This window comes from Podarcis tiliguerta, assembly GCF_965153285.1.
Source record: "Podarcis tiliguerta genome assembly, chromosome: 1".
Classification (NCBI taxonomy): Eukaryota; Metazoa; Chordata; class Lepidosauria; order Squamata; family Lacertidae; genus Podarcis; species Podarcis tiliguerta.
The window spans coordinates 10,331,330-10,356,190 of NC_139534.1; the positions used below are offsets into that span (position 1 = coordinate 10,331,330).

At 43.6% G+C, this 24,861-nt stretch overlaps 2 protein-coding genes across 5 annotated transcripts in view; one reads left to right on the forward strand and one right to left on the reverse strand.

The window, feature by feature from the left end:
* The window catches only part of ALS2 (alsin Rho guanine nucleotide exchange factor ALS2), a 49,536-nt gene extending 40,586 nt beyond the window's left edge, over positions 1–8,950 (reverse strand). The window contains exons 1-4 of one of the 4 annotated variants that reach the window (XR_014502937.1): positions 8,843–8,947; positions 4,730–4,799; positions 3,707–3,861; positions 1,997–2,907 (exon numbers count right to left, since the gene is read on the reverse strand). Coding sequence is in view for 3 of the 4 variants with exons in the window: in XM_083403361.1 (XP_083259487.1) it covers positions 1,997–2,907; positions 3,707–3,861; positions 4,730–4,749 (1,086 nt within the window). In the remaining variant the exon portion in view is untranslated. Of the gene's footprint in view, positions 1–1,996; positions 2,908–3,706; positions 3,862–4,729; positions 4,800–6,583; positions 8,610–8,656; positions 8,792–8,842 lie in introns of those variants that run through there. The other 3 variants (XM_083403361.1, XM_083403362.1, XM_083403363.1) reach the window with 3 other exon arrangements.
* A 5,237-nt stretch (positions 8,951–14,187) lies between these two features.
* CDK15 (cyclin dependent kinase 15) overlaps positions 14,188–24,861 on the forward strand; it is a 58,297-nt gene continuing 47,623 nt past the window's right edge. The window contains 6 exon segments of the mRNA XM_083403613.1: positions 14,188–14,389; positions 14,392–14,517; positions 14,985–15,134; positions 16,445–16,542; positions 17,388–17,467; positions 21,691–21,785. Coding sequence (XP_083259739.1) covers positions 14,306–14,389; positions 14,392–14,517; positions 14,985–15,134; positions 16,445–16,542; positions 17,388–17,467; positions 21,691–21,785 — 633 coding nt within the window. The 5' untranslated portion in view covers positions 14,188–14,305.

Sequence of the window (24,861 nt, forward strand, 5' to 3'; positions counted from 1 at the left end):
AAAGTCAGCATAATTTTATTTGTTACAGCCGAACGGGAAATATTTAGACACAGACTGCTTGGACAGTGATCCTTTCATTATAGAGAAATCAAGATTGGCACACCACCTAACACTGCAGCACAAAAGTATCCAGAATACAAAAAAACTAGTTTTGAGCATTACTACTGAACTCCTGGGTTTTTGTTCATGATCAAGAAAGGAAACAGCCAGACATCATCTTAACCTCCCATGATACTGAGTAGCAACCAAATGGCACAGGCCAATTTAGATGAGGAATTGATACTGCTTCTCCCACTTTTGGCACTAAATGAACTCCTGGTGATTCCACCACCCTTACGAGTGTGGAAGCTGCTAAATGGGGGAATTGCCTCCCGACAGAGGTGCAGCTTCATTGTACTGCTTACGCAGTAGACTGAAGACGTTACTCTTTATTGTGAGACTAACCTCCTTTGTTAAATGTATGCAATTATTTCCATTTGGAATGGCTTTACTTGTTTTATCATAGTAAAGGTTGCATCTGTTTTTATAATTGTATATCAAATTGTTGTAACCTGCACTGGGACCTTACGGTAAAGTAGTAAGAACTCTTGTAAACAAATATGTCTTAATGCTTACAGAACAGGCAATTACTTCCCATTAGTAGGAATCCTGTAAAGATTATAAAATGTCCTGTAAAGATTATACAGTGGTACCTCCGGTTATGAGCTTAATTCATTCTGGAGGTCCGTTCTTAACATGAAACCATTCTTAACCTAAGGCGCGCTTCCACTAATGGGGCCTTCTGCTGCGTGCGACTTCCGCTCGCATCCTGGGGCAAAGTTCACTTCCCGGAGACCTACTTCCGGGTTAGCGGAGCTCGTTACCCGAAGCATTCACAAGGAGAACGGTACGTAACCAGAGGTATTACTGAAAAATGCTGAATAAATGTGCAGCGTATATAGATCTTCTTCGAAACTGCGCAGTTTCTTTAATAAAAAGACATGGGGGAAGTGTCTACAACAAATGCTTCTTTGGTATAAACTATCCATAGGACAGAAGTTGCCCGACACTGAAAACAATGCTAATATACAAAGAATGAATTAAATCTTTGCTTCACATTCACAGAACAATCTGTCTCTCTTGGTAGACACAAAGCATGTGTTAAGCATATGCAAGATTCACCTTGCATAGTCTTGCAGTGTTCAGCAGCATTCAAAATACAAAGCAAGAGAAAAGAAACTACAGTATGTTTCACAATCTATTTTTAATTTATAACATGAAGCCATTTCCCCTTAGAGGTGAGGGAAAGGCACTCCCCATTTTCCCAGAATTCAGTCACAGTACTGAGAACAGGTTCTGCCATTAAACCTCTGTAAAGCCCAAGTTAAGTTGTGGGGAACTTTATTCTTTATTTTCCTGCTTTACACCAAACAACCAGAGTTAAAAATTCCGCACAAATCTATAGAACACATCCATAACGCTAACTGCTGTCAATCAGATCATAATAAAAGAACCAATACCAAACGCTGCATGAATCCCCCTTGTCTACTAAGATGTTTCTGGGAGACCCCTCTCCAAGTCTGCCTCTGGAAGTGAGTTTGGTGAAAACAAATAACAGGGTCTTCTCAGTTGTGGCACCTTGACTCTGGAATGCACTTACCAAAAAGGCTCATTTGACACCGTCTACATTTTGAGTGCCAGGTGAAGGACCTTTTGATTTAATAAACAAAACAATAATCCCCAAACCCCACACAGTTTAAAAGGCCATATATTGTTTAATTTGTCAAAAGCCTGGGAGAAGAGAAATTTATTTTTCTGCTACTCTTGCTTTTCTTTTGTATTTTTTCTACTGTTTAAATTGTGCGGGCTTTTGACCGCAGCTTAAGGGGAAGACGGAAGCTATGCCTCCTTCAGAACCATAGCTCCCATTTAAAGTCACATTCTCAAGAATCATCAGAACTTTGCAGGACAGCGTGATCATACAGCAATGAAAGCACAGCCTAGTGACTGTGGGTACCTGCTCAGGTTGCTGATCCATAGGCTTCTCATTTAATGGATGATCCGGAAGACTTGCCAAGTGCTGCTTTGTTGTCACCTTGTCCATTATCAAGAGATTTCCTGGACTAGAAATGCCACTGTCTTCCTGGGCATCGCTGTTTGAAAACACACTTGCTGCATCATACTCTGCGGCAGCGAGTGCCTGGTCTTCTGTAAGCGTTTTCTGACAATCGTCACCTTGACTGCTTGTTATACTCTTCCTCTCTAGAGTTTCTAGCGAGGAGCAAGAGATGTGGCATTCCGAGTGGGAGTCAGCTAGAACCACCCCTAATGGACAGCAATGGCTGTCAGAGATAATGACATGGTCTTCTTTGTCAGTCATAGTGATCAGGAGTTGGCTGCAGTGATTGCATCTCTCTGGAATAGGCTTTATGTCTTGAGTAGGGAGGCACTGCACAAGAGCCAGGCTGTGAGAGGCTCCGCAAGCAATCTGAAGCACAACGCGGCCTGCCAGGTACTCGACCTTTTGTGGTTTGGTAACTGGGAAAGTGTTGGTTATGAGCCCCAGCTGACAGCCACTTCCCCATGCCCATATCTCCCTGCTTAGGGAGAGCGCCAGGGTGTGCTCCTCTCCACATGCCAGCTGCAAAATCCGTATTGGCAAGGGATGGCTAGCTTCAGAGTCAGAAATACTGATGGGTTTGGGTTCCGGCACAAAGGCCTGGTTAGCCACTGCACATTGGCCGGCAGAATTTCCACCCCACATGTACACGTCGCCACCTTCAGTCACTGCTCCACAATGGAAGCTGCCAGCTGCCACTGTAACAACATGTTGTCCATTCAAAGCCTTTTCCAAGATGGGACAGCTGATATAAGCATCTTCCAACTCAACCCTCCAGGGAAGCTTTCCAAAACTGTAAACCTCACCATCTGAAACAAATACACACACACACTGAAAATACAGTACAATTACTAGGCTATTACTAGGCTAGTTTTCATTGGTTCTGAAGGCTAATTTACAGAGAAATCTGCCCACGAAGCAAGGTCCTACATATGAAAGAATTCATCTAGGACAAAAATATTGAATAAAAGTTTTAAAGAGTTTTGACATCATATTTCTTCACGAGAACATGCATGGCTCAGTTCTTGCCTTTCTTTGGCTATACCAAATTCATTAAGAAGAGGTACAAAGGTATAATCCAAATGTGCAATTATAAATAAAAGGTAAAGGTACCCCTGCCCGTACGGGCCAGTCTTGACAGACTCTAGGGTTGTGCGCCCATCTCACTCAAGAGGCCAAGGGCCAGCGCTGTCCGGAGACACTTCCAGGTCACATGGCCAGCGTGACAAAGCTGCATCTGGTGAGCCAGCGCAGCACACGGAAACGCCGTTTACCTTCGCGCCGGTAAGCGGTCCCTATTTATCTACTTGCCCCCGGGGGTGCTTTCGAACTGCTAGGTTGGCAGGCGCTGGGACCGAGCAACGGGAGCACACCCCGCCGCAGGGATTCGAACCGCCGACCTTTCAATCAGCAAGGCCTAGGCGCTGAGGGTTTTACCCACAGCGCCACCCGCGTCCCAATTATAAATACATTTTTTTAAATACTGAAAACCACTGTTTCCATCCTCATAAAATGTAATTGTGGAAAATCAATAACTCTGAAATTTCATTTTACAAATGCTATTATTATTATTATCTTAAATACTAAATAATGCTCTTCGGACAATACCTTCTGAGAGAAGCACACCATGGTTTATGCCAACTGCTGCCTGCAACACTATCTTTCCACTCCAACCTGGAAGTCTTTCAGGATCTGGACAACAGCAACCAGCCTGCCACGTATAGACCAGGCCTCTCTCTCGCGCTCCCTCTTGGTCTGCTGAACTATGTGGCAAAATAAATAAAATGCTGATGATGTAAGATTAATTTAAAATCTACACAAGTTTAATTCAGAGGAAATTGTTTTGCACATATGCATGATACATCAGCTGCCCTTATTCTCAGAATGCAGGTTTTATCCATATGTAATATCAAGGAGGGCAACTCACTGTTAAATACCAAACACCAGTAGAAGGAAATCTTAAGAGCATGTTTGCACACCCTCAACATCGGTCTGCGTAAGTTTAAAGCATGCCTATTCCCAGTATCCCTTGTACAGATAAGACAGGGAAGCAGTGCAGCGTGAATTATATGATAGTGACTGGATAATGACCAGGGAGACATAGGTTCAAACTCCCACTCAACCATTAAGCTCAATGGATGGCTTTGGGCCAGTATCTCTGTCTGTTTGTTGACTACTGGGAACAATTAGAAGCAAACTTTTATACTTTAAAATGCTGTGAACCAAAAATGGCTATTTGTTTTCCTTTTTTCCTATCCTCTGGTTCCAAGGAAGAGTCAGAGTTTAAATAGGTGTGCTGGAATACCATCAATAATTATTACCTTGGATTAATATGTTATACTGGTTTAAAAGCATATTAAATCAGATTTGTGAGTAAGTTCAGAAATCTTACTAGCCTGCAAAAGGCTTTTACTCTGCCTGCCTATATACAGGTAGCCATTTTTGCCACCTCAACAGTCTGAAATATTCACTTGTTTCCAATTTGTAAGATGCCCCATACCTACTGGACTAAGGGCGGTTCTTCCTTGTCACAGGTAAGTGGATATCTACAAGCTGGCATCCAACATTCTATTAGTTTGAATTTTTTTGGACCACCTCTCTAGATGTAGCATCAAATACAAATAGGCTTACCTTTCTTCTTTAGGGTCCATCAGTCAGCAAGAACAGGCCATTACCAAATCATTCCTCTTTGAGATAGGAACTGTTAAGACGAAAGCAAAACACACGTTTAGCAGTACATGTGGAAAAGCATTTCCTACATCAGGCATGTCCAAAGTCCCTTTCAGGGGCCCAATCCGGCCCACCGGTCGGTTTAATCCGGACCCTGTGGCAGTTTATTTCCTGGGTTAAAATCATAAAAAAGCTTAACAACTTCAATCCTAAAAAAAGGTTAACCACTTTGGTTGGCCCTCAACTTCATCAAATCTGGCCTTCTTTGAAAAATGTTTGGACACCACTGTCCCACATGGTGCAAGAAAGCGCAAAAAAAAAGAAAGAGGTCACCTCAGCTTTGAACATCTACAGAAGACTGGAATGCGTAAAAGTTTCTATGCTATGCCATAAAAAAAAATAGAAACAAAAGCTCAACAGAATTACTCTGCCCACAGATTTCATGAAAGGCCTTTTCATTGCAAGTTTTTTAAAAGAATGCTCCTTCAAAACAGACCTTTTCAGCTAGCACCACTCTTATGACCAGCTGTTAAAGTGTCCAATTAGGACAGTCATAGCCCTCAGGAAAAAGATGTGATTATTCAACACTTTCTTTCCTTAGGAAAAGCAAGTTTTTAACATACGCTTTCAGTTTCAAGAGATCTCTTGTATACACAGTTGTAGAACAACATCCATGGCTGCTTCTCACACTTCCATATACAGGACTATACTTACAAAGCTGGAACTGTGTGTGTATTTTACGAACCCCCTCCCCAGCTCCTTGCCATGATAAAAGTAAGAAAACCATACAAATGTTACCTCTTCCCTCATGATACACACATCCTGCTGCTGGGCAGCCATAAACACATGCCATGGCAAGAAGCAACAGAATTTCCCTATAATTCAGCGTCTCTGTTTCCTTACTTGTGAGAACACTAACATTTAGAAAAATCTGATATGAGAAACAATTCTACTGGATGGTTAAAAACAAAACAAAAAAACAACTATTTACTAATGATCTCACATTGCCTTGCATGTATACTTTAGCTGCTTAAGTATATATTACCCAAAACAAAGACTCTTGTAGCACCATAAAGACTAACAAATTTAGTATGGCATAAAGCAGGCACGGCCAAACTCGGCCCTCCAGCTGTTTTGGGACTACAGCTCCCATCATCCCTAGCTAACAGGACCAGTGGTCAGGGATGATGGGAATTGTAGTCCCCAAACAGCTGGAGGGCTGAGTTTGGCCATGCCTGGCACAAAGCTTTTGTAGATTACAGTCTACTTTATCAGATGTTTGGATTTTAATCATAAATATTGCTGCTCTGTGTCACTGTAGTGTTTGCACAGTGAGGTCAGCCCAGCCTATTCCCAGTACTTCTATATTCTGCTGCCTCTGGCAAGATACACACTAGTGACCATCATTACGTTTGTGAAGCTGTATTTTAAACCCAATTTTAGTTTTGTTTTGTAAGAGAATGTCTGGTTATTTTCTTTCATGTTGGCTTACTGCTTCGATGATAAAAGAAGTGTTGCACACAGAACCATCACCTGAACATTGAAATTGTGTCATATTCCCCTAAGGCCTTTTAAAAACTTCCAGTACCACATTATAAAAAGAATAAAGACAACAAGCAGGAACCAACTGGCCTATCTAATAAGTGCACAATGCACCAGTTCAATTACTTGTGACTCTCAGGAAAAACTAAAGGGTTCTCATAGCAGCTTTACTCCACTCCTCCTAGCTCTCATAGGTGCTTAATCTAGTTCAAGTGCCTGCACTTGCTTCACTTTCTCCCAAGTAGCTAGCTCTGGGCTTCCAATTTCACACACCACTCTTGGGGAAGTTGTGGGAGAATCCAGAAGGAGGCTGCAGAATCATCCAATATTTCCACTTCCTCAAACGGGGTGCCATTCGAGGCTGCTAGCACAAGTTTTGTTGGCTCCAGGGGTTCCCACTTGTGTTCATGGCCACCACAAGCTCTTGCTCCTCTCCCACAGAAGAGATTTCCTTGGGATGAATGCCCAGTTGGACTCCTGATGTACACATTTTAAAAGTTAAGCCCTGCTGAACCCATAGATGAGTAAATTTGATTGATGTTGCATTGACATTGGAGAATGCAAAACCCATGGCGAATGAAAGTAGGCAAACTGCATTCAGGATTAAAGAAACAATTAATGCCAATTTTTTAAAAAGTTATAGAAAATGTAACCAAACATTAGAACAAGTAGAGCAAGACATGTAAACTACTGGAAGATCTTCAAATGTTGCAGTTGTGTAACACTATTCCAGAATTAAAGATGCAAGACTTCACCATTTCCTGGCCACTTCCCTATACACTTTTTTAAAATGCTGCGCAAGGAAATTGCCTCCCATCCCTGTCTTCAGACCGAAATAAAAACTAAGCAAAAACTGCTGACTGGTCATTTAACCATGTGTTTATTCCCATGAACATCTCATTCAGCAATATAAAAGAAAACAGGATACAACATGAAGGTGCCACTAGCCTCCCTTAAATAAAGAAGGCGTCACATTTTCCATTATGGGAGCCAATCTTGAAAATCAGAACTCTTATTCTTAAGGCAATTCGATGTCAACTGCAGACAATTTAAGGAGCTTGTAAACACTTCCAATCCCAGTTTTCATTCCCTTGAAGGTAAGATTGGATATACTTAATGTTTAGTTTTAATGGCTCCCAGGTCTGTATGGCATTCATTCCCAAAACAATATGGCTGCCCTTGAAGAGAATGGCATCAGTCAAGACATCAGACCAGCAAATGCTTCCGTGGGGAGTGGGAAGGAATCACAGTTTCTCCAGTAGCTGCAGTTGCAGAAAAATGCTTCTTTCCCAGGACTATTACACCCACGGCGCTGCAGGAATGCCTCTGGAACAGTGTACTGTTCTTATTGTATGTGAGGCAGGACCGAAGCAACTTTCGAACGTAACCCTGTGAGATCTGCATCAAAATGTTGCAGCATAGTAGGCTCCTGTTCGGGGTTCCATGCGTTCTTCAGGGATGCTCCATTCCATTTTAAAATAATTGCAAATCTTTGTCCCTGTCCTTCAAAATACAGTTGTCCCGTGGGACAACTGCTCAGTGCTAGCTTCCGCATCTTTGCAAAAATATATTTGAAAGGGGGGGGGGGGAGAGACTATCCCTCAGCAGCAAAGCTGGCCTTGTTCCATTTAATAAAGCAGGAACAGAGATATCACCAGCCACGACAACGGAGAGCAAAGCAGTAGCAGCAGCAAACTGCAAACAATCTCCCCCTGGAAAAGCAAGCTCTGTTTGGAAAGGCCCTAAGCCACAGCTGGTGAGAGGGACCAATGCCATCACACATTGATACCTTGCCAGATAGTTGTTTTTCCACACACACACACACACAAAAGACCTGCGCAAGGCACAGAATGAAACATTATCTAGCTCTTCTAAGAGGAATCAGGCAAAAGCTGTATTCTGAGTGGCAGAGGGGAAAAGGACAGAACTCCAAAATTCAACAGGTTCACACTTGATGCTAGTTTTAAGTCTCTTCACGTTTATGGAGGAAGGAAGGGAGTGGAAACAACATCCCCTTCCCTTCACGACGGGAAAAGGGCACAGTGCTTATGAGGTGAGGGACTACATATATATATAGTCCCTCACCTCGTAAGCATATATATATATATATATATATATATTTGTGGAAACGGAAACAGATAGATGGAGGTGCCCACTACAGAAAAAAGAAAATATATTTCATGCTGGTTTATTAAAGGACAGGCAGCCCACAGCAACGATGCCAATGAGAGCAAATGACGACAGGCAGGTGAGGCTGGTTCCAAATGTGAGGCGGGCGACGTCCGTTTTCTCTCATCCCTCTCCGCCCCCCCCCCGCGCTAAGCACGTGACTTAAGTTTCACTCACCCCTCGCGCGCTGAGGGGTGGGGTAGAGGAGGGAAAGGGGGCTAAAGCGGCGGTTGGGAGTTGGCGCGCGCCAGCGAGCCGCTCCGAACCCGGCGGCGGCGTCGTCCTCCCTTACTAACCACCCCTCTCTCCCCCCCCCCTCGCGTGCGTGCGTGTGTGGCGTCCCCCCCCCCCCCCGCTTCTCACCTGCAACCGCGCGCCTTACGCTGTAAGCCGCCGAGCTCCCCGCCGGCTTCTAGGGACGCTGAAACCAGCTGATTCACGTAAAGAGAGGGCGGGTGGGAGGCGGGGCCTGGTGGGCCCTGGGGGCGGGGCCAGCCTTTCGGCCTCTGCTGAGGGAAGATTAGGAAAAGAGGCTGGGAAAGCGAAGGCGGGGGCGGTAGGCCGGGCGGAGAGCGCGCGCGGGAACGGGACCTCGAGTGGGACAAACTAGTGCGAGGGGCGATAAGAAAGCGAACTTCGGCCAACCTGGGCACCGTCCCCTCACTACACACACGCACGCGCACACACACACACACATAGATATTTTATACGCACATGTGAGGTGAATGCTTTAGCTGAGATTCCTGCATTGCAGGGGGTTGAGATAGATGACCCTTGGGCGTAGCTGTCAACTTTTCCCTTTTCTTGCGAGGAATCCTATTCGGAATAAGGGAATTTCCCTTAAAAAAAGGGAAACGTTGACAGCTATGCCCTTGGGGTCCCTCCCAACTCGACCATTCTATTATCCAGTGCCGGATTTACGTAAAAGTTTAACAAAGTATAGTTTAGGGCCCCCCCAAAAAATAAAAGAAAAATAACAACTGGATGTACATTTCCAAAATATAAGATAGAAAACAAATAAAATAAAACATATACAGCAACAGTGTTTTGTGTTGTGTAGGTTCCTATGATGTAAGTAATGTCTGCTAGCTTGCTCCCTAAAATATCGCTCATTTCTATATATATAGGGTGCCTACACTGCATGGACTGGTTGCATGGCAACATGTGCAAATGGCTGTAGATACCTATTAGGTCCATAAATTAGCATATAGCATATATTCAACACAAAAAAAGAATGACAATTTGTTGTTGACAAAGGACAGCTGGACATATAAAGGGCCCCATTACCTTCAGTAGCTTAGGGTCTCGTCAAACCTAAATCCGGCCCTGCTATTATCTCTGGTACGGAGGAGAGAGCTGACTGGAGCGCCCTAAGCGTCCTCTCAGATACCTGTCAAGGTGTATAATAATAATAATAATAATAATAATAATAATTTATTATTTGTACCCAGCCCATCTGGCTGGGTTTCTGTATCATTCTGCCTTTTTTCTCTGCCTGTGGGAAGATTAGCGCATGAAGCAGCATGACAAGAAATTTAATAGTCTCCTCTGTGGGCTCTCAGTGTAGAATTGTAGGGTCTCAATGCAATGCAGGGGTCTCAGCTAAAGCAACCAGGGCAAATGGCCACCCAACCTCTGCTTTAAAACCTCCAAGGAAGGAAGAGTCCACCACCTCTCAGAGTCTAACCACTCTTAGGGTCAGAAAGTCCTTCCTGGTGTTAAGTGTGAATCTCCTTTCTCGTAACTTGAAGGCATTGGGTTCGAATCCTACCCTCCAGATGTAGGGAGCGGGTGGCGCTGTGGTCTAAACCACTGAGCCTCTTGGGCTTGCCGATCGGAAGGTCGGCGGTTCAAATCCCAGCGATGGAATGAGCTCCCATTGCTCTGTCCCAGCTCCTGCCAACCTAGAAGTTTGAAAGCACACCAGTGCAAGTAGATAAATAGGTACCGCTGAGGTGGGAAGGTAAACGGCGTTTCCATGTGCTCTGGTTTCCGACACAGTGTTCTGTTGCGCCAGAAGCGGTTTAGACAGGAAAGCTGTCTGAGGACAAATGCCGGCTCCCTCGGCCTGAAAACGAGATGAGCGCTGCAACCTCATAGTCGCCTTTGACTGGGCTTAACCGTCCAGGGGTCCTTTACCTTAACCGACCCTCTGAAGCAGGAGAAAGAAAGCTGGCTGCAGAACCCACCTGGGCACTGTACTGAACACCAAAGAGTGTCCCAAGTTCAGAGTTGAAAACCATCGAAGCAGTCAGAGTTGAGACACTGCCGTGAAAAATTAACTTTTTTAAATAATAATATTTATTAGAAGTTTTATAGTTACAAAAAAAAGCATGAGAGGGGAAAAAAGCAATAAAAAATTTAACAAACAATACATCAAAAATAAAAAGGAGGAACAGTACATCAAAACAACAAGAAAAAACAAAAACATTTAAAGAACACATCCAATTTCCATATCTTTATCTTTCATTTACTTATTTCCTCGACTTCCTCACACCTCCCTTTTTTGTAGTCTAGTTCAAATTAGCTAATTCAGCAATTCCTTTCCCTCTTTCTCAATTTTTTGTTCTATAATTTATCTTAACACAATCTAACTTTAAGCTTCCCACTTTAGCCCATTAACAATCAGTTTTTGCTTAGTTCTTTATAACATTTCTGCTAAAACAATATAACTTCATTCCAGTATTCTTCTAACATTCATTAATTTTGCAATATTTCTGTAAAGATACTTTAAATTTTTTCCAATCTTCTTCCATCGACTCTTCTCCCTGGTCTCGGATTCTGCCAGTCATTTCCGCCATTTCCATGTAGTCCATCAGCTTCATCTGCCATTCTTCCCGGGTGGGGATTTAAAATTAACTTTAAACAAAGGGTGCAGTAAGCCAGGAGTGTGAAGCTGGCACTCACTCAGAAACCGAGTTTGGGGAATGCCGGCAGCAGGTGACTGACTTTTAAAAACACCACCTGCTCCACCAACTCAGCGTCTTAAGTGGCTGTGATAGGTGAAATTATAACTACCCATCTTCAAAAACACCCTCTCACTTGGGATTTTGGTCAGTATGCAAGACAGCAGCTTGTGGGTAACCTAACCTAGGTCCTAGCACATGTGGCTTCAGGCTATCCAGTAAGCCAAAGGATTGTTCACTGTCTCTGACAGGTAGTGCACCACAATAAATTCAAGTGCTATCCTGGGTGGAATCTACATACAAGTGCTATCCTGGGTGGAATCTACATACAATTAAAAAAAAAGTTCTTAATTATTATTTTTTTAAAGTTTTAAAAAATACATTGAATTTTCCATAAGGTTCACTATTTGGTGTCACCTTGTATATTATTATTATTATTATTATTACTACTACTACTAACAATAACAATAATAATAATTTATTTATACCCCGCCCATCTGGCTGAGTTTCCCCAGCCATTCTGGGCGGCTTCCAATCAAGTGTTAAAAACAATACAGCATTAAATATTAAAAACTTCCCTAAACAGGGCTGCCTTCAGATGTCTTTTAAAAAGAAGATAGCTGCTTATTTCCTTCACATCTGAAGGGAGGGCGTTCCACAGGGTGGGTGCCACGACCGAGAAGGCCCTCTGTCTGGTTCCCTATAACCTCACTTCTCGCAATGAGGGAACCGCCAGAAGGCCCTCAGTGCTGGATCTCAGTGTCTGGGCTGAACGATGGGGGTGGAGACGCTCCTTCAGGTATACAGGACCGAGGCGGTTTAGGGCTTTAAAGGTCAGCACCAACACTTTGAATTGTGCCCGGAAATGTACTGGGAGCCAATGCAGATCTCTCAGGACCAGTGTTATGTGGTCCCGGCGGCCACTCCCAGTCACCAGTCTAGCTGTTGCATTCTGGATTAATTTGCAGTTTCCGGGTCACCTTCAAAGGTAGGCCCACGTAGAGCGCATTGCAGTAGTTCAAGCGGGAGATAACTAGAGCATGCACCACTCTGGTGAGACAGTCAGCTGGTAGATAGGGTCTCAGCCTGTGTACCAGGTGGAGCTGGTAAACAGCTGCCCTGGATACGGAATTGACCTGTGCCTCCATGGACATCTGCGAGTCCAAAATGACTCCCAGGCTGCACACCTGGTCCTTCAGGGGCACAGTTACCCCATTCAGGACCAGGGAATCCCCCACACTGGCCCAGCCCCTGTCCCCCAAAAACAGTACTTCTGTCTTGTCAGGATTCAACCTCAATCTGTTAGCCACCATCCATCCTCTTTGAGTGCAATATTGCACTTAAAACATTTTATTTGCAGCTGTATAGCTGAGTCCCGGGTTGGGGACTTCTAAGTGCAACCACGGACCCCCAAAGCCCACATTCCCCCCCCCTTTTTTTTTTGCAAATAATTTTTATTAATTTTCCAACATACATTTAAACAAAATTTAACATTCAATTTTTAGTAATTACTTCTTTTGGACTTCCATCAGCATGTCTGGCAATTCTCCGTATTATCACTTTTTCTCACATTTCTTAGTTTAATATTGCACTCTATCATTATTGACCTTATCATATTTTTTAAGCAATATTTCTATCAGTAATTCTCAAGGAGCTTCTTGAAAACTTACAAAACTTAACTGCTCATCACATACATTTTTCATATATTCTGTAAATTTATTCCAGTCCTCAGTGAATCTTTGGTCTCATCGGTTCCGAATTCTTCCTGTTAATTTGTCCATTTCTGCGTATTCCATCAGTTTCATTCTCCATTCTTCTCTCGTAGGCATTTCTTCCTGTTTCCACTTCTGGGCCAACAAAATTCTAGCTGCTGTTACTGCATACAAGAATAACTTCACATCCTCCTTTTTAATTTCATACCCTAATATTCCCAATAAAAATGTTTCTGGTTTCTTAACAAAAGTATATTTCAACATTTTCTTTAACTCATTATAAATCATTTCCCAAAAACACAAAGCCCAAATTCCCAGTCCACTAATGCTGTACAGTTTCTTCCTTTTCCAATTTACAGTTCAGTTCTCCACATATCTGCATCTGTTTCCTTTTAAAAAAAAAAAAAAAAAAAAGCTTTGTGAAAATTCATCAGCATTTTAGTATGTCTCTCCTAAAATACACATTTTTTGTATGAAATTCTACCCAAAATACACATTGTTGCAAAATGGTTCCCCCCCCCCCAGTTAAAAAGTGCATTATGTGTTGTTTTCACAAATATATGCATTTTTATGCACCCTAGTGTATGCATTTCTGTACACATTTGTACACTGCAGCATCTGAAAGACTACAGATTTCAAAAAACAGCTTTATTTCAGTTCATGTATTCTTTTGGAAAGTGTGAATTAGGTAGATTTGCCTTTAAATGCAAACGACATTGACTGTAAATATCTCTGCTATCCCTAGAAGAAAAGAGCTGTCTCTTCTCCTGCCTTGGCAGACTGCAGACTTTATTCCAGCCCATTGCAATTTTCCAAGTGGAATTCAATCACATGACAGAGAATTCAGGTAGCTCTGTAAAAATTGGTTTGGAAGGCTTGCACATTTCCCCAAAAGAAGAGTATTTTTCTGATCATGCAAGTAACAGGAAAATGCAATAGAAAATGTGGGACAACACTTGCTTTGACATGTTGTCTAACCCAACAAACACAAATGCTTAATGAATAGCTGGTGTTTAATTTTGTTGCAAACAGATCAATAATAAGTAAATCACCTGGAAATTACCTGAGCATGCTCGCTTTCAGAAGCCATGTTTATTAAATCAAGAGAGCTGCACCAAGAATGAATTTGGCATACTGGGTGGTAGGTGGGAGAAAAAAGGTTTCTGAAGTCATGAGACCAATTGCGGCCGAGACCTTATGCAAGTCATATGAACATTCATGCCTTTCCAAGCTCTGGCAAACTGAAGGGGAAACAGATAACAAGAGAAAGGAATAAAATCAAACCGTCGGAAGACAGAAGAACATGGGAGAGGTACTATGCGGAAATGCTTTCAAGTCTAATTGCAGATGTTGCCATGAAGAGATAGAAGACTCATCACAAGACACTATTCAGCCTAATGGAGCAGATTGTTTTTTGAAGGTAAGTGGTATTCCAGCCAGGCTTTGGAGTTACATATATGGGAGAAGGAAAAAGGGGTCATATTTTCTATGGGATGTATACGGAAATCTCTGGAGTAGAGTCTCAGGGTACACCCATTAAAATTAATTGATCCAAGTTTATATATTTCACATTTTTAAAATACCATCTGTTTATATATAAAAACCCCTCAAAGTGGATAGGGTTAGTAATTATTTTTATTGGCTTTACTCTGAGTAGGACTCTCAATAGCAATAATCCTATGTAGCTGTATTGCAAAACAAGCATGAAGGAAAGCAAGATGATGCAAATTCATTGGCTCAACTAATAATGGTCGACTTACGTGCATTCTACTCAACACAACCACGTATGCACACAGCACCCGTGTAAGAAATTGTGAAGAAATGAAAGATGTGGGCAAGAATATTTATATTTGGGTGCCTTATCTTTTGCCTTTTTGCCCTGGCCAGGCGAGAGAGCCAAACCAGATGCCAAAGCCAATGGATTCAACGCAGCCACAGTGGTTCCAGACACTTCCGGTCCAAAAAGCTGGAAGACGACGGCAACGCCGTCTCAGCGATCCTTCTCAAGAGCTGGATTTTGCTGCGAGGTTCCAGTGGGTAAGCTTGCACTGCGTAAAGCGATTAATAAAAGGCATTTATCGTCATGTATGCGTTGGTGCTGTGGGTTAAACCACAGAGCCTAGGACTTGCTGATCATAAGGTTGGCGTTTGAATCCCTGCGACGGGGTGAGCTCCCGTTGCTCAGTCCCTGCTCCTGCCAACCTAGCAGTTCGAAAGCACGTCAAAGTGCAAGTAGATAAATAGGTACCACTCCAGCGGGAAGGTAAACAGTGTTTCCGTGTGCTGCTCTAGTTTGCCAGAAGTGGCTTAGTCATGCTGGCCACATGACCCGGAAGCTGTACTCCGGCTCCCTCGGCCAATAAAGCGAGATGAGCGCTGCAACCCCAGAGTCGGCCACGACTGGACCTAATGGTCAGGGGTCCCTTTACCTTTACTTTATGTGTTTAAAGGTAAAGGTAAGGGACGCGGGTGGTGCTGTGGCTTAAACCACATAGCCTAGGGCTTGCCGATCAGAAGGTCAGTGGTTTGAATACCCACAATGGGGTGAGCTCCCGTTGCTCGGTCCCTGCTCCTAGCCAACCTAGCAGTTCGAAAGCATGTCAAAGTGCAAGTAGATAAATAGGTACTGCTCTGGCGGGAAGGTAAACGGCGTTTCCGTGCGCTGCTCTGGTTCACCAGAAGCGGCATAGTCATGCTGGCCGCATGACCCGGAAGCTGTATGCCGGCTCCCTTGGCCAATAAACAAGATGAGCGCCATAACCCCAGGGTTTAAATGTGCAGTCCAACCCATTGTAAATAAATTTGACAATAAATGTAATAGATGAGCCAGTGATGATCACAGAATCATAGAAATGTGGAATTGGATGGGAACCCAAAGGTCATCCAGTCCAACCCCCTGCAATGCAGGAATCTCAACTAAAGCATCCATGGAAAATGGCCATACAGCCTCTGCTAAAAACCTCCAAGAAAGGACAGTCCACAACCTCCCAAGGGAGACCATTCCGCTGTCAAACAGCTCTTACTGTCACTTGTTGGTGACATTCAAGTCAGCCTGTGTTCGTTCCCGGCCATCTTGAATCCCATCACCTCTCTTTTTGGCAATGAACAGCTGCGGATTGTTCCACATCATGTAATCAGCTGAAGATCAGCTGCTTATCCAGTTTGTCTGATGAATAATTTTGGGTAACTTCAAAAGTGTGTTCAATACCATACCAAATTCATCTAGTAATAAGTATCATCCGTTTTCCATTCATTGACAATATAGCCTGTGTTTCTGCTGGGTTTGAAACTCCTTTGTTAAATCTAGTATTGAATACAGGCTTTCTCTGTCCTCACCCTCATCTAAGCAAAGAAGAGGTCTCCCGTTTGGAAATGCTTCATCCTACCTGAATCTGGAGAAGCTAGGCGGCAGTTCTCATTCCACAGTATACAAAGGAGTCAGCAGGTGAGTGATATTATAGGGGAAACCTTGGCTACTCTTGCATTAGTTGAACCTATAATGATTAAAATGTATCAGATTAATTGAGCACCATCAACTTAAGCATCACATGATAGATGAAGTATTACAAGAAACATTCCAGAATGCAAAGAAAATGTTTACAGATGAAATGAAAAGTCTGATATTTGTGTGTCTGTTCTAGGCTTTAAAAAAAGGTAGCTTGAAATAGTCATACTGAAGATAAGTAGTTTTGGGTCTAATTTTAGGCATTTGTAAACATTTGATGCAGGTGGCACTGTGGGTTAAACCACAGGGCCTAGGACTTGCCAATCAGAAGGTCGGTGGTTCGAATCCCCGTGACGGGGTGAGCTCCCGTTACTCAGTCCCTGCTCCTGCCAACCTAGCAGTTCAAAAGCACGTCAAAGTGCAAGTAGATAAATAGGTACCGCTCTGGCGGGAAGGTAAACGGTGTTTCCGTGCGCTGCTCTGGTTCGCCAGAAGCGGCTTAGTCCTGCTGGCCACATGACCCGGAAGCTGTACGCCGGCTCCCTCAGCCAATAAAGCAAGATGAGCGCTGCAACCCCAGAGTCGGTCACGACTGGACCTAATGGCCAGGGGTCCCTTTACCTTTACCTATACCAAATACACCGTTCTGTTTTTGTAAAATTAAATAAAAAGAATTACATACACGCATTAGTATGTAATGCACAATTTGCTTCGTCAATGGTACTAAATCAGTTGACTGAACTAAACCAGTGGCAGAACTAGGTTGAAGCTGTTTTGTGTGTGCCTTAAATAGTGGATCCAGTTGTTATGACCAAGGTTTCATCAGCTGTGCTCTGTCCCTTTAGGATATATGGACAGCTAGTAGCTTTGAAAGTCATCAGCCTGAAGACTGAGGAAGGAGTCCCTTGTACAACCATAAGAGAAGGTAAGATATTCAAAGTGGACACCATCAAGCAGCAAGGCTCAGTGCCTGAATCCACTTTCTGTACCAGGGCCGAGCCCTACAATATAGGAACTAATAAAAGTGTGTCTACATACTTTTATTAGTTCCTATAGTTCCTATTAGTTCCTATATGCAGAGTACCAGTTCCTTGCATCCAAACTATCTCATCTAGCAGGGCCAGGCTGCCTCAGGCATCTGATTTGGGGGGGCATATTTTCTGTGGGATTTTCTGCCTCAGGTGCCTAAACAACCTCATTAGCAGTACTATGCACCTTGACCTTAGGAGAGGAAACAATTTCCGGCTGTGTCTCAGGCAGCAAATTATATCTAGCAATTCCTGGCACATACATACAATTAAGGAGGGCTCCTAGCATAAATGGGACACTGGTGGCGCTGTGGGTTAAACCACAGAACCTAGGACTTGCCGATCAGAAGGTCAGTGGTTCGAATCCCTGTGACGGGGTGAGCTCCCGTTGCTCGGTCCCTGCTCCTGCCCACCTAGCAGTTCGAAAGCATGTCAAAGTGCAAGTAGATAAATAGGTACTGCTCTGGCGGGAAGGTAAACGGCATTTCCACGCGCTGCTCTGGTTCGCCAGAAGCGGCTTAGTCATGCTGGCCACATGACCCGGAAGCTGTACGCCGGCTCCCTCGGCCAATAAAGCGAGATGAGCACCGCAACCCCAGAGTCGGTCACGACTGGACCTAATGGTCAGGGGTCCCTTTACCTTTACCTAGCATAAATGACAATAGTATATTCCAGGGATGTCCAACTTCCAGGGGACTGCGACCTACTCACATGATTAAAATCTGTTTCAGGTCAAGATTGAGCTTTTTTTTAGAGAGGAACGTCACGTTTTAGTGAGGAACAACCCAATTTGGGGGGGTGGGGTTCAGGTCATAGGGAATATCCATTTATTTAGGGTTTGGGTAAAATAAAATAAAAACGCTCACAAACAGATTGATAATGACAGTCTGTTACGTAGAGAAAACTCCAGCTTCTGCTCTAGCAATCTAGACGATGGGGTGAGGGGGCAGGGCTGGATGGAGGAGCCAGCGATCTTCCGCGATTTACCTCAGCCTCCCAGGGATCGACCGGTCGATCTCGATTGACCTGTTGGACATCCCTGGTATATTCTCACTAGAAGTGACTGGAGCTGCTTGGGGATTCTAAGAAACCAAAGAAATTGCAAGTTAAAAGGTAAAGGACCCCTGACAGTTCAGTCCAGTCACGAACGACTCTGGGGTTGTGGTGCTCATCTCGCTTTACTGGCTGAGGGAGCCGGCGTTTGTTCACAGACAGTTTTTCCAGGTCATGGGGCCAGCATGACTAAGCTGCTTCTGGCGAAACCAGAGCAGCGCACGGAAATGCCGTTTACCTTCCCACCGGAGCGGTACCTATTTATCTACTTGCACTTTGACGTGCTTTCAAACTGCTAGGTTGGCAGGAACTGGGACCGAACAATGGGAGCTCACCCCGTTGCGGGGATTCGAACCACCAAAATTGCAAGTTACTCAAGGGCAAAAAGTTGCCCTTTTTGTTGGCGTGGTGCCAACACCTATTTTGAGAGTGTTCTCTCCCGCCATCATTGTTTTTGTTGATCTTGTGCTGGGCAAAATGTCCAGAGTTTTCTTGGTGTCTCTGATTTGATGCATTAGATTAAGATTTTAATTATTGCCTTCAGGCCTTTAGATGCTCCCACTGATATAACATCCAAAAGCAGCTTGTTTAATTTTCCATTAAGACTGTTGCTTTAGTCTGCCTCTGAGTCCCAGTGGAAACATATTCTTTTCCCCAGCTAAGGGGTAGATAAACAATTTAATGCCAGCCTCTAGAAAGAGCAAGGCCTGCAGAAAAAAATTCTCATGGTGCTCCTAATTTTTTGTTCTTTCCCCCACTCAGCTCTGCATTTTCTAATAGGGGTGAGGGGGGAAAAATGATCAAGATTGACAGATCTCTGGGGGATTTAACAATAGTCACAATAGAAAAAGGTTTTCTTTTTCTTTTCTAAATTTAGTTACTGTGATTTTAAAAGTTTGCAGGGAGGGAGAAAGGACTTACAGTGGATTTTTTTGTTAGCTGTGGAAGGGTTATCTGTTCAGTTGAAGTTCTGAACATATATTTCTGGCATATACTATGAGCATATACTAAGAGGCACTCAGTTTCATATTTCTAGGTATATGACACCTAATCACTGTTTTGCACCTGTCTCCATTTGTAGATCTTGGGGTGCTAGTGAAAAAGCAAGGTATAGAGATCCCACAACAAGTCTGAAGTCTGCCCACCCCCGTCCTAACTCATCCTGAATGAAATTGTGCATTGGGATAAATGAAAAAGACTAGATTTTGTCCAGCTAAGTCAGTGTTTTCCAAACTTGGGTTTCCGGCTGTTTTGGACCACAACTCCCATCATCTCTTGCTAGCAAGACCAGTGGTCAGGGATGATGGGAGTTGTAGTCCAAAAACAGCTGGAGACCCAAATTTGGGAATCACTGAGCTAAGTCATACTCAGAATAGAGGCAGTGCAATCAACAGACTTTTAAGTCATGATGATTAACAATTTAATTGCTTTTAGTGGCTCTTCCTTGAGTATGACTTAGGTACGTTCACATTAGTGCTGGCATGGCCAAACTTGGCCCTCCAGCTTTTTTGGGACTACAACTCCCATCATCCCTAGCTAGCATGACCAGTGGTCAGGGATGATGGGAATTGTAGTCCCAAAACAGCTGGAGGGCCAAGTTTGGCCATACCTGCATTAGTGGCTTGAAACGCTGTGTTTCATGACAAATTTTTAGAGTTGTTCACATCAGAGAGGGGGCAGTGATGCCTTCACCCGATGTACATGTCCTTTACGGTTTCTGTCATCTGTGCTTGCACGAGGACTGTCAATGTATGCTCACATTATGCTCTTACTCTCATGGGATTGAAATGTGTCTGAGATAAAAAACCCCACATTTGTCAAGAAACTACAGGACTGATACGGATTGTTGCTGACATCGTGTGAGTGAGGCTTCAAAAATTACTGCATTTACTCGAATGTAATGCACACCTTTATTGGCCAAATTACATCACAAAAATTAGGGTGCGCATTAGATTTGATGGCACATTTACATTCGCCAGCAAAAGCTTTCTGGGTTTCAAGGTTTTGAAAATCAAGGTGCGCATTAGATTCAATGGCGCATTTGTTGTTGTTTAGTCGTTTAATCGTGTCCGACTCTTCGTGACCCCATGGACCATTGCACGCCAAGCACTCATGTCTTCCACTGCCTCCCGCAGTTTGGTCAAACTCATGTTCATAGCTTCGAGAACACTGTCCAACCATCTCATCCTCTGTCATCCCCTTCTCCTTGTGCCCTCCATCTTTCCCAACATCAGGGTCTTTTCCAGGGAGTCTTCTCTTCTCCTGAGGTGGCCAAAGTAGTGGAGCCTCAGCTTCAGGATCTGTCCTTCCAGTGAGCACTCAGGGCTGATTTCCTTAAGAATGGATAGGTTTGATTTTCTTGCAGTCCATGGGACTCTCAAGAGTCTCCTCCAGCACCATAATTCAAAAGCATCAATTCTTCGTAGATTCGCATAAATATGGTAGGAGTGGGAATGTACTAGATGTGGAATAAGCAGTAATGTGAACATATCCAGAGTCGCATACAACCCTAAATTAGTAGGAGAGGGTAGTGTTCTATTATGCCAGCATCTGGGGCTTTGCCCTATGCTATCATTGAGAGAGACCAATATCTAGGCTGTTTTGGCATCTTGGTTTCTAATTTTAACTGTTCTATCACTTCTGAGGCATTCCTTAAGAAGAACACAAAACGGGACCAGCCAGTGTGGTGTAGTGGTTAAGAGTGGTAGACTCGTAATCTGGGGAACCGGGTTCGCATCTCCGCTCCTCCACCTGCAGCTGCTGGGTGACCTTGGGCCAGTCACACTTCTCTGAAGTCTCTCAGCCCCACTCACCTCACAGAGTGTTTGTTGTGGGGGAGGAAGGGAAAGGAGAATGTTAGCCGCTTTGAGACTCCTTCGGGTAGTGATAAAGCGGGATATCAAATCCAAACTCTTCTTCTTCTTCTTTTTCCTGCTCAAAATTCCAGGTGTGGAAATGATGGGTAGTTAAATTTGACAAGGCCGCCTTGCCTTGCTTTCTGTACTGTTAAATTGTTTCCCCCTCTCGCAGACAGCAGGCTGACCCCTATTTATGTGTCCTTCTTTAGCGTCTCTCCTCAAGAGCTTGAAGCATGCCAATATTGTGCTCCTTCATGACATCATCCAGACCAAGGAGACCCTGACGTTAGTCTTTGAGTATTTGGTGAGTTGATTTTCTCAGGTTTATTTAGGGTTTGTGAGCTTTCTCACGAGCCGGTAAACAAACACTGGGTCCTATTTTTGCAGAGCTACACAGCGTTTTGGGACGCGGGTGGCGCTGTGGGTAAAAGCCTCAGCGCCTAGGGCTTGCCGATCAAAAGGTCGGCGGTTCGAATCCCCGCAGCGGGGTGCGCTCCCGTTGCTCGGTCCCAGCGCCTGCCAACCTAGCAGTTCGAAAGCACCCCCGGGGGCAAGTAGAAAAATAGGGACCACTTACTAGCGGGAAGGTAAACGGTGTTCCGTGTGCGGCTCTGGCTCGCCAGAGCAGCGATGTCACGCTGGCCACGTGACCCGGAAGTGTCTCCGGACAGCGCTGGCCCCCGGCCTCTTGAGTGAGATGGGCGCACAACCCTAGAGTCTGTCAAGACTGGCCCGTACGGGCAGGGGTACCTTTACCTTTACCTTTACACAGCGTTTTATAGCAATGCATAAGAGTCCATCATGGTGACATATTTTTCTTGCTTGCTTTCCCTAAATTGCCTTTGAGAGCTATCTTCTCAGATCCCTAACTTCTCTTAAGTAGCAGCTGCATTTTTAAAACATGCTTCAATTGCAGAAAAACTGGTAGGAACTGATTACTCTTGCAGCTGCCATGACAACAGACTCATAAAACCACCGGTTTGTTCCTTCACAAGCACACATGCAAAAACCTTTCCCTCCCTCACCATTTGAGTAATGATCCTTGTAAAAGCAACACAACCAGAGAAATACAGTGGTACCTTGGGTTACAGACGCTTCAGGTAACAGGTTACAGACTCCGCTAATCCTGAAATAGTACCTCGGGTTAAGAACTTTGCTTCAGGATGAGAACAGAAATCGTGCAGCAGTGGCGCGGCAGCAGGAGGAGGCCCCATTAGCTAAAGTGGTACCTCAGATAATAATAATAATAATAATAATAATAATAATAATAATTAATGCTATTTATTTATACCCCGCCCATCTGGCTGGGTTTTCCTAGCCACTCTGGGTGGCTTCCAACAAAGACCAAAAATACACTAAAATGTCACACGTTAAAAACTTCCCTGAACTGCTTTCAGATGTCTTCTGAATGTCAGGTAGTTGTTTATCTCTTTGACATCTGATGGGAGGGAGGTTAAGAACAGTTTCAGGTTAAAAATAGACCTCCAGGACAAATTAAGTTCTTAACCAGATGTACCACTGTAAAGGGTTAAGTACTTAACTCGTTCCGGAGGTCCGTTCTTAACCTGAAACCGTTCTTAACCTGAAGCACCACTTTAGCTAATGGGGCCTCCTGCTGCCGCAGCACCGCACCAGCGTGATTTCTGTTCTCATCCTGAAGCAAAGTTCTTAACCCGGGGTACTATTTCTGGGTTATTGGAGTCTGTAACCTGAAGCATATGTAACCCGGGGTACCACTGTATAATCTTCTGATGATACTCTGACAAACCTTTTGCGGGATTAAATCAGGCATGGTGTGGGGACCCTGAATTCTTCAGATGTTGTTGACTAGTTCTCTCTTCAGCCCCAGCCAGCAAGGCCTATAGTCATGGATGATGAGAATTGTTGTCCAGGAGCATAGGTAATACCACAGGTTTCCCATTCTTGCTTTAATTCTACAGAAGGAAGTGCAACCTCCATTAAGAACACGCCAAACAAATGGTGAGACTTTTATATGCCCAAAGATGGAAAAACTCATATTACCAACAGTGGAGGAATTAATGGACTTAGCTGAGGTGGCAAAATTGACATGCTTAATCAGAGAAAAGTCATTGTTAACATTTACTAAGGATTGGAAACCTCTCATAGACTTTTTGCATGAAAAAGAAAAAGAAATAAAGACATTTGGATTTGAGGATTGAAGAGAACAATCAATAGAAAGTGGCTTTATTAGGTGTTATACTGGAGTGGATGACGTGAGTAATGCTTATATATAGCAGTGAGACAAAGAATCAGAAGTTCTTTAGTTAACTTTCTTCCTCTCTTGATTCTGGATTATTTTATGTCTGTTTTAATATGCTGTAAACCACTTTGAGATTTTTCTTAAAAATATAAAGCGGTATAAAAATGAAAATAATAATAATAATAATAATAATAATAATAATAATAATAATAATAATAATAAAAAATATTTTTCTCTCCCTTTATATCTATCGATTTCTTTTCACCTTTCTCCTCTTTTCTTCTTTTTGCCTTTAAATTAACATTTAAGTTTGGACAAAGTAAGGATATTTGATAATAATCTTTGTATTTTTATTTCTAAACCCTAATAAAAATGTATTTTAAAAAGAAGAACAGGCCAAACAACACCTCCACAGCCAGAAGGGCCACCTACCAGCAGCCTCCATAGTGTCTGGATTCTGCCTCAATTTTTTAGCTCTCATCTTAATCTTCTATTGACTCCAGGCATAGCTTTTAATTATCAAAATTGCAGAAGGCAGAGAAGGGAAATGTTCCTTCCCCTGCTGAGATCCTGTAGAAATATCTCGTCTGAAGCTAATATTTGTACTGGGATGACATGTACACATACACTGGCTCAGAGGAGCGATTTTCCTCAGGACCTCAGCAGGGGTGGAAAGGGTTAAATGACCCCTCCCTGGTTGTTCTCATTCCGCTGATTGTCAGCCGCTCTCCAGCAGATGCAATTTGCCCTTTTAAAAGACTCCTACATCATGAAAGTATTGCAGCCCATGTTAATATACTTTATATATCATGATATCTTGCTCGCGTGGTCGACACACTTTTAAATGGCTGTGTGTTGAAAGTAAAGATGGATTCAGAACATGCTCTCTTGGCTCAGCATAGTACAAGGAACTGGCTTCGATCGGTGTAGTACCATATTTTCCATTCTATAAGGCGCACCTAGTTTTTGGAGGAGGAAAACAAGAAAAAAAATATTCTGAATCCCAGAAGCCAGAACAGCAAGAGGGATCTGGCTTCTAGGATAGCCTCTGGCTGTTCTGGCTTCTGGGATAGCCACGTGAAGCCTCTTCAGGGCAGCAGGATGAAGGCTCCCCCTGCCCAGAAGAGGCTGCTGCGGCTAAGGCAGAAACCAGAAGAGG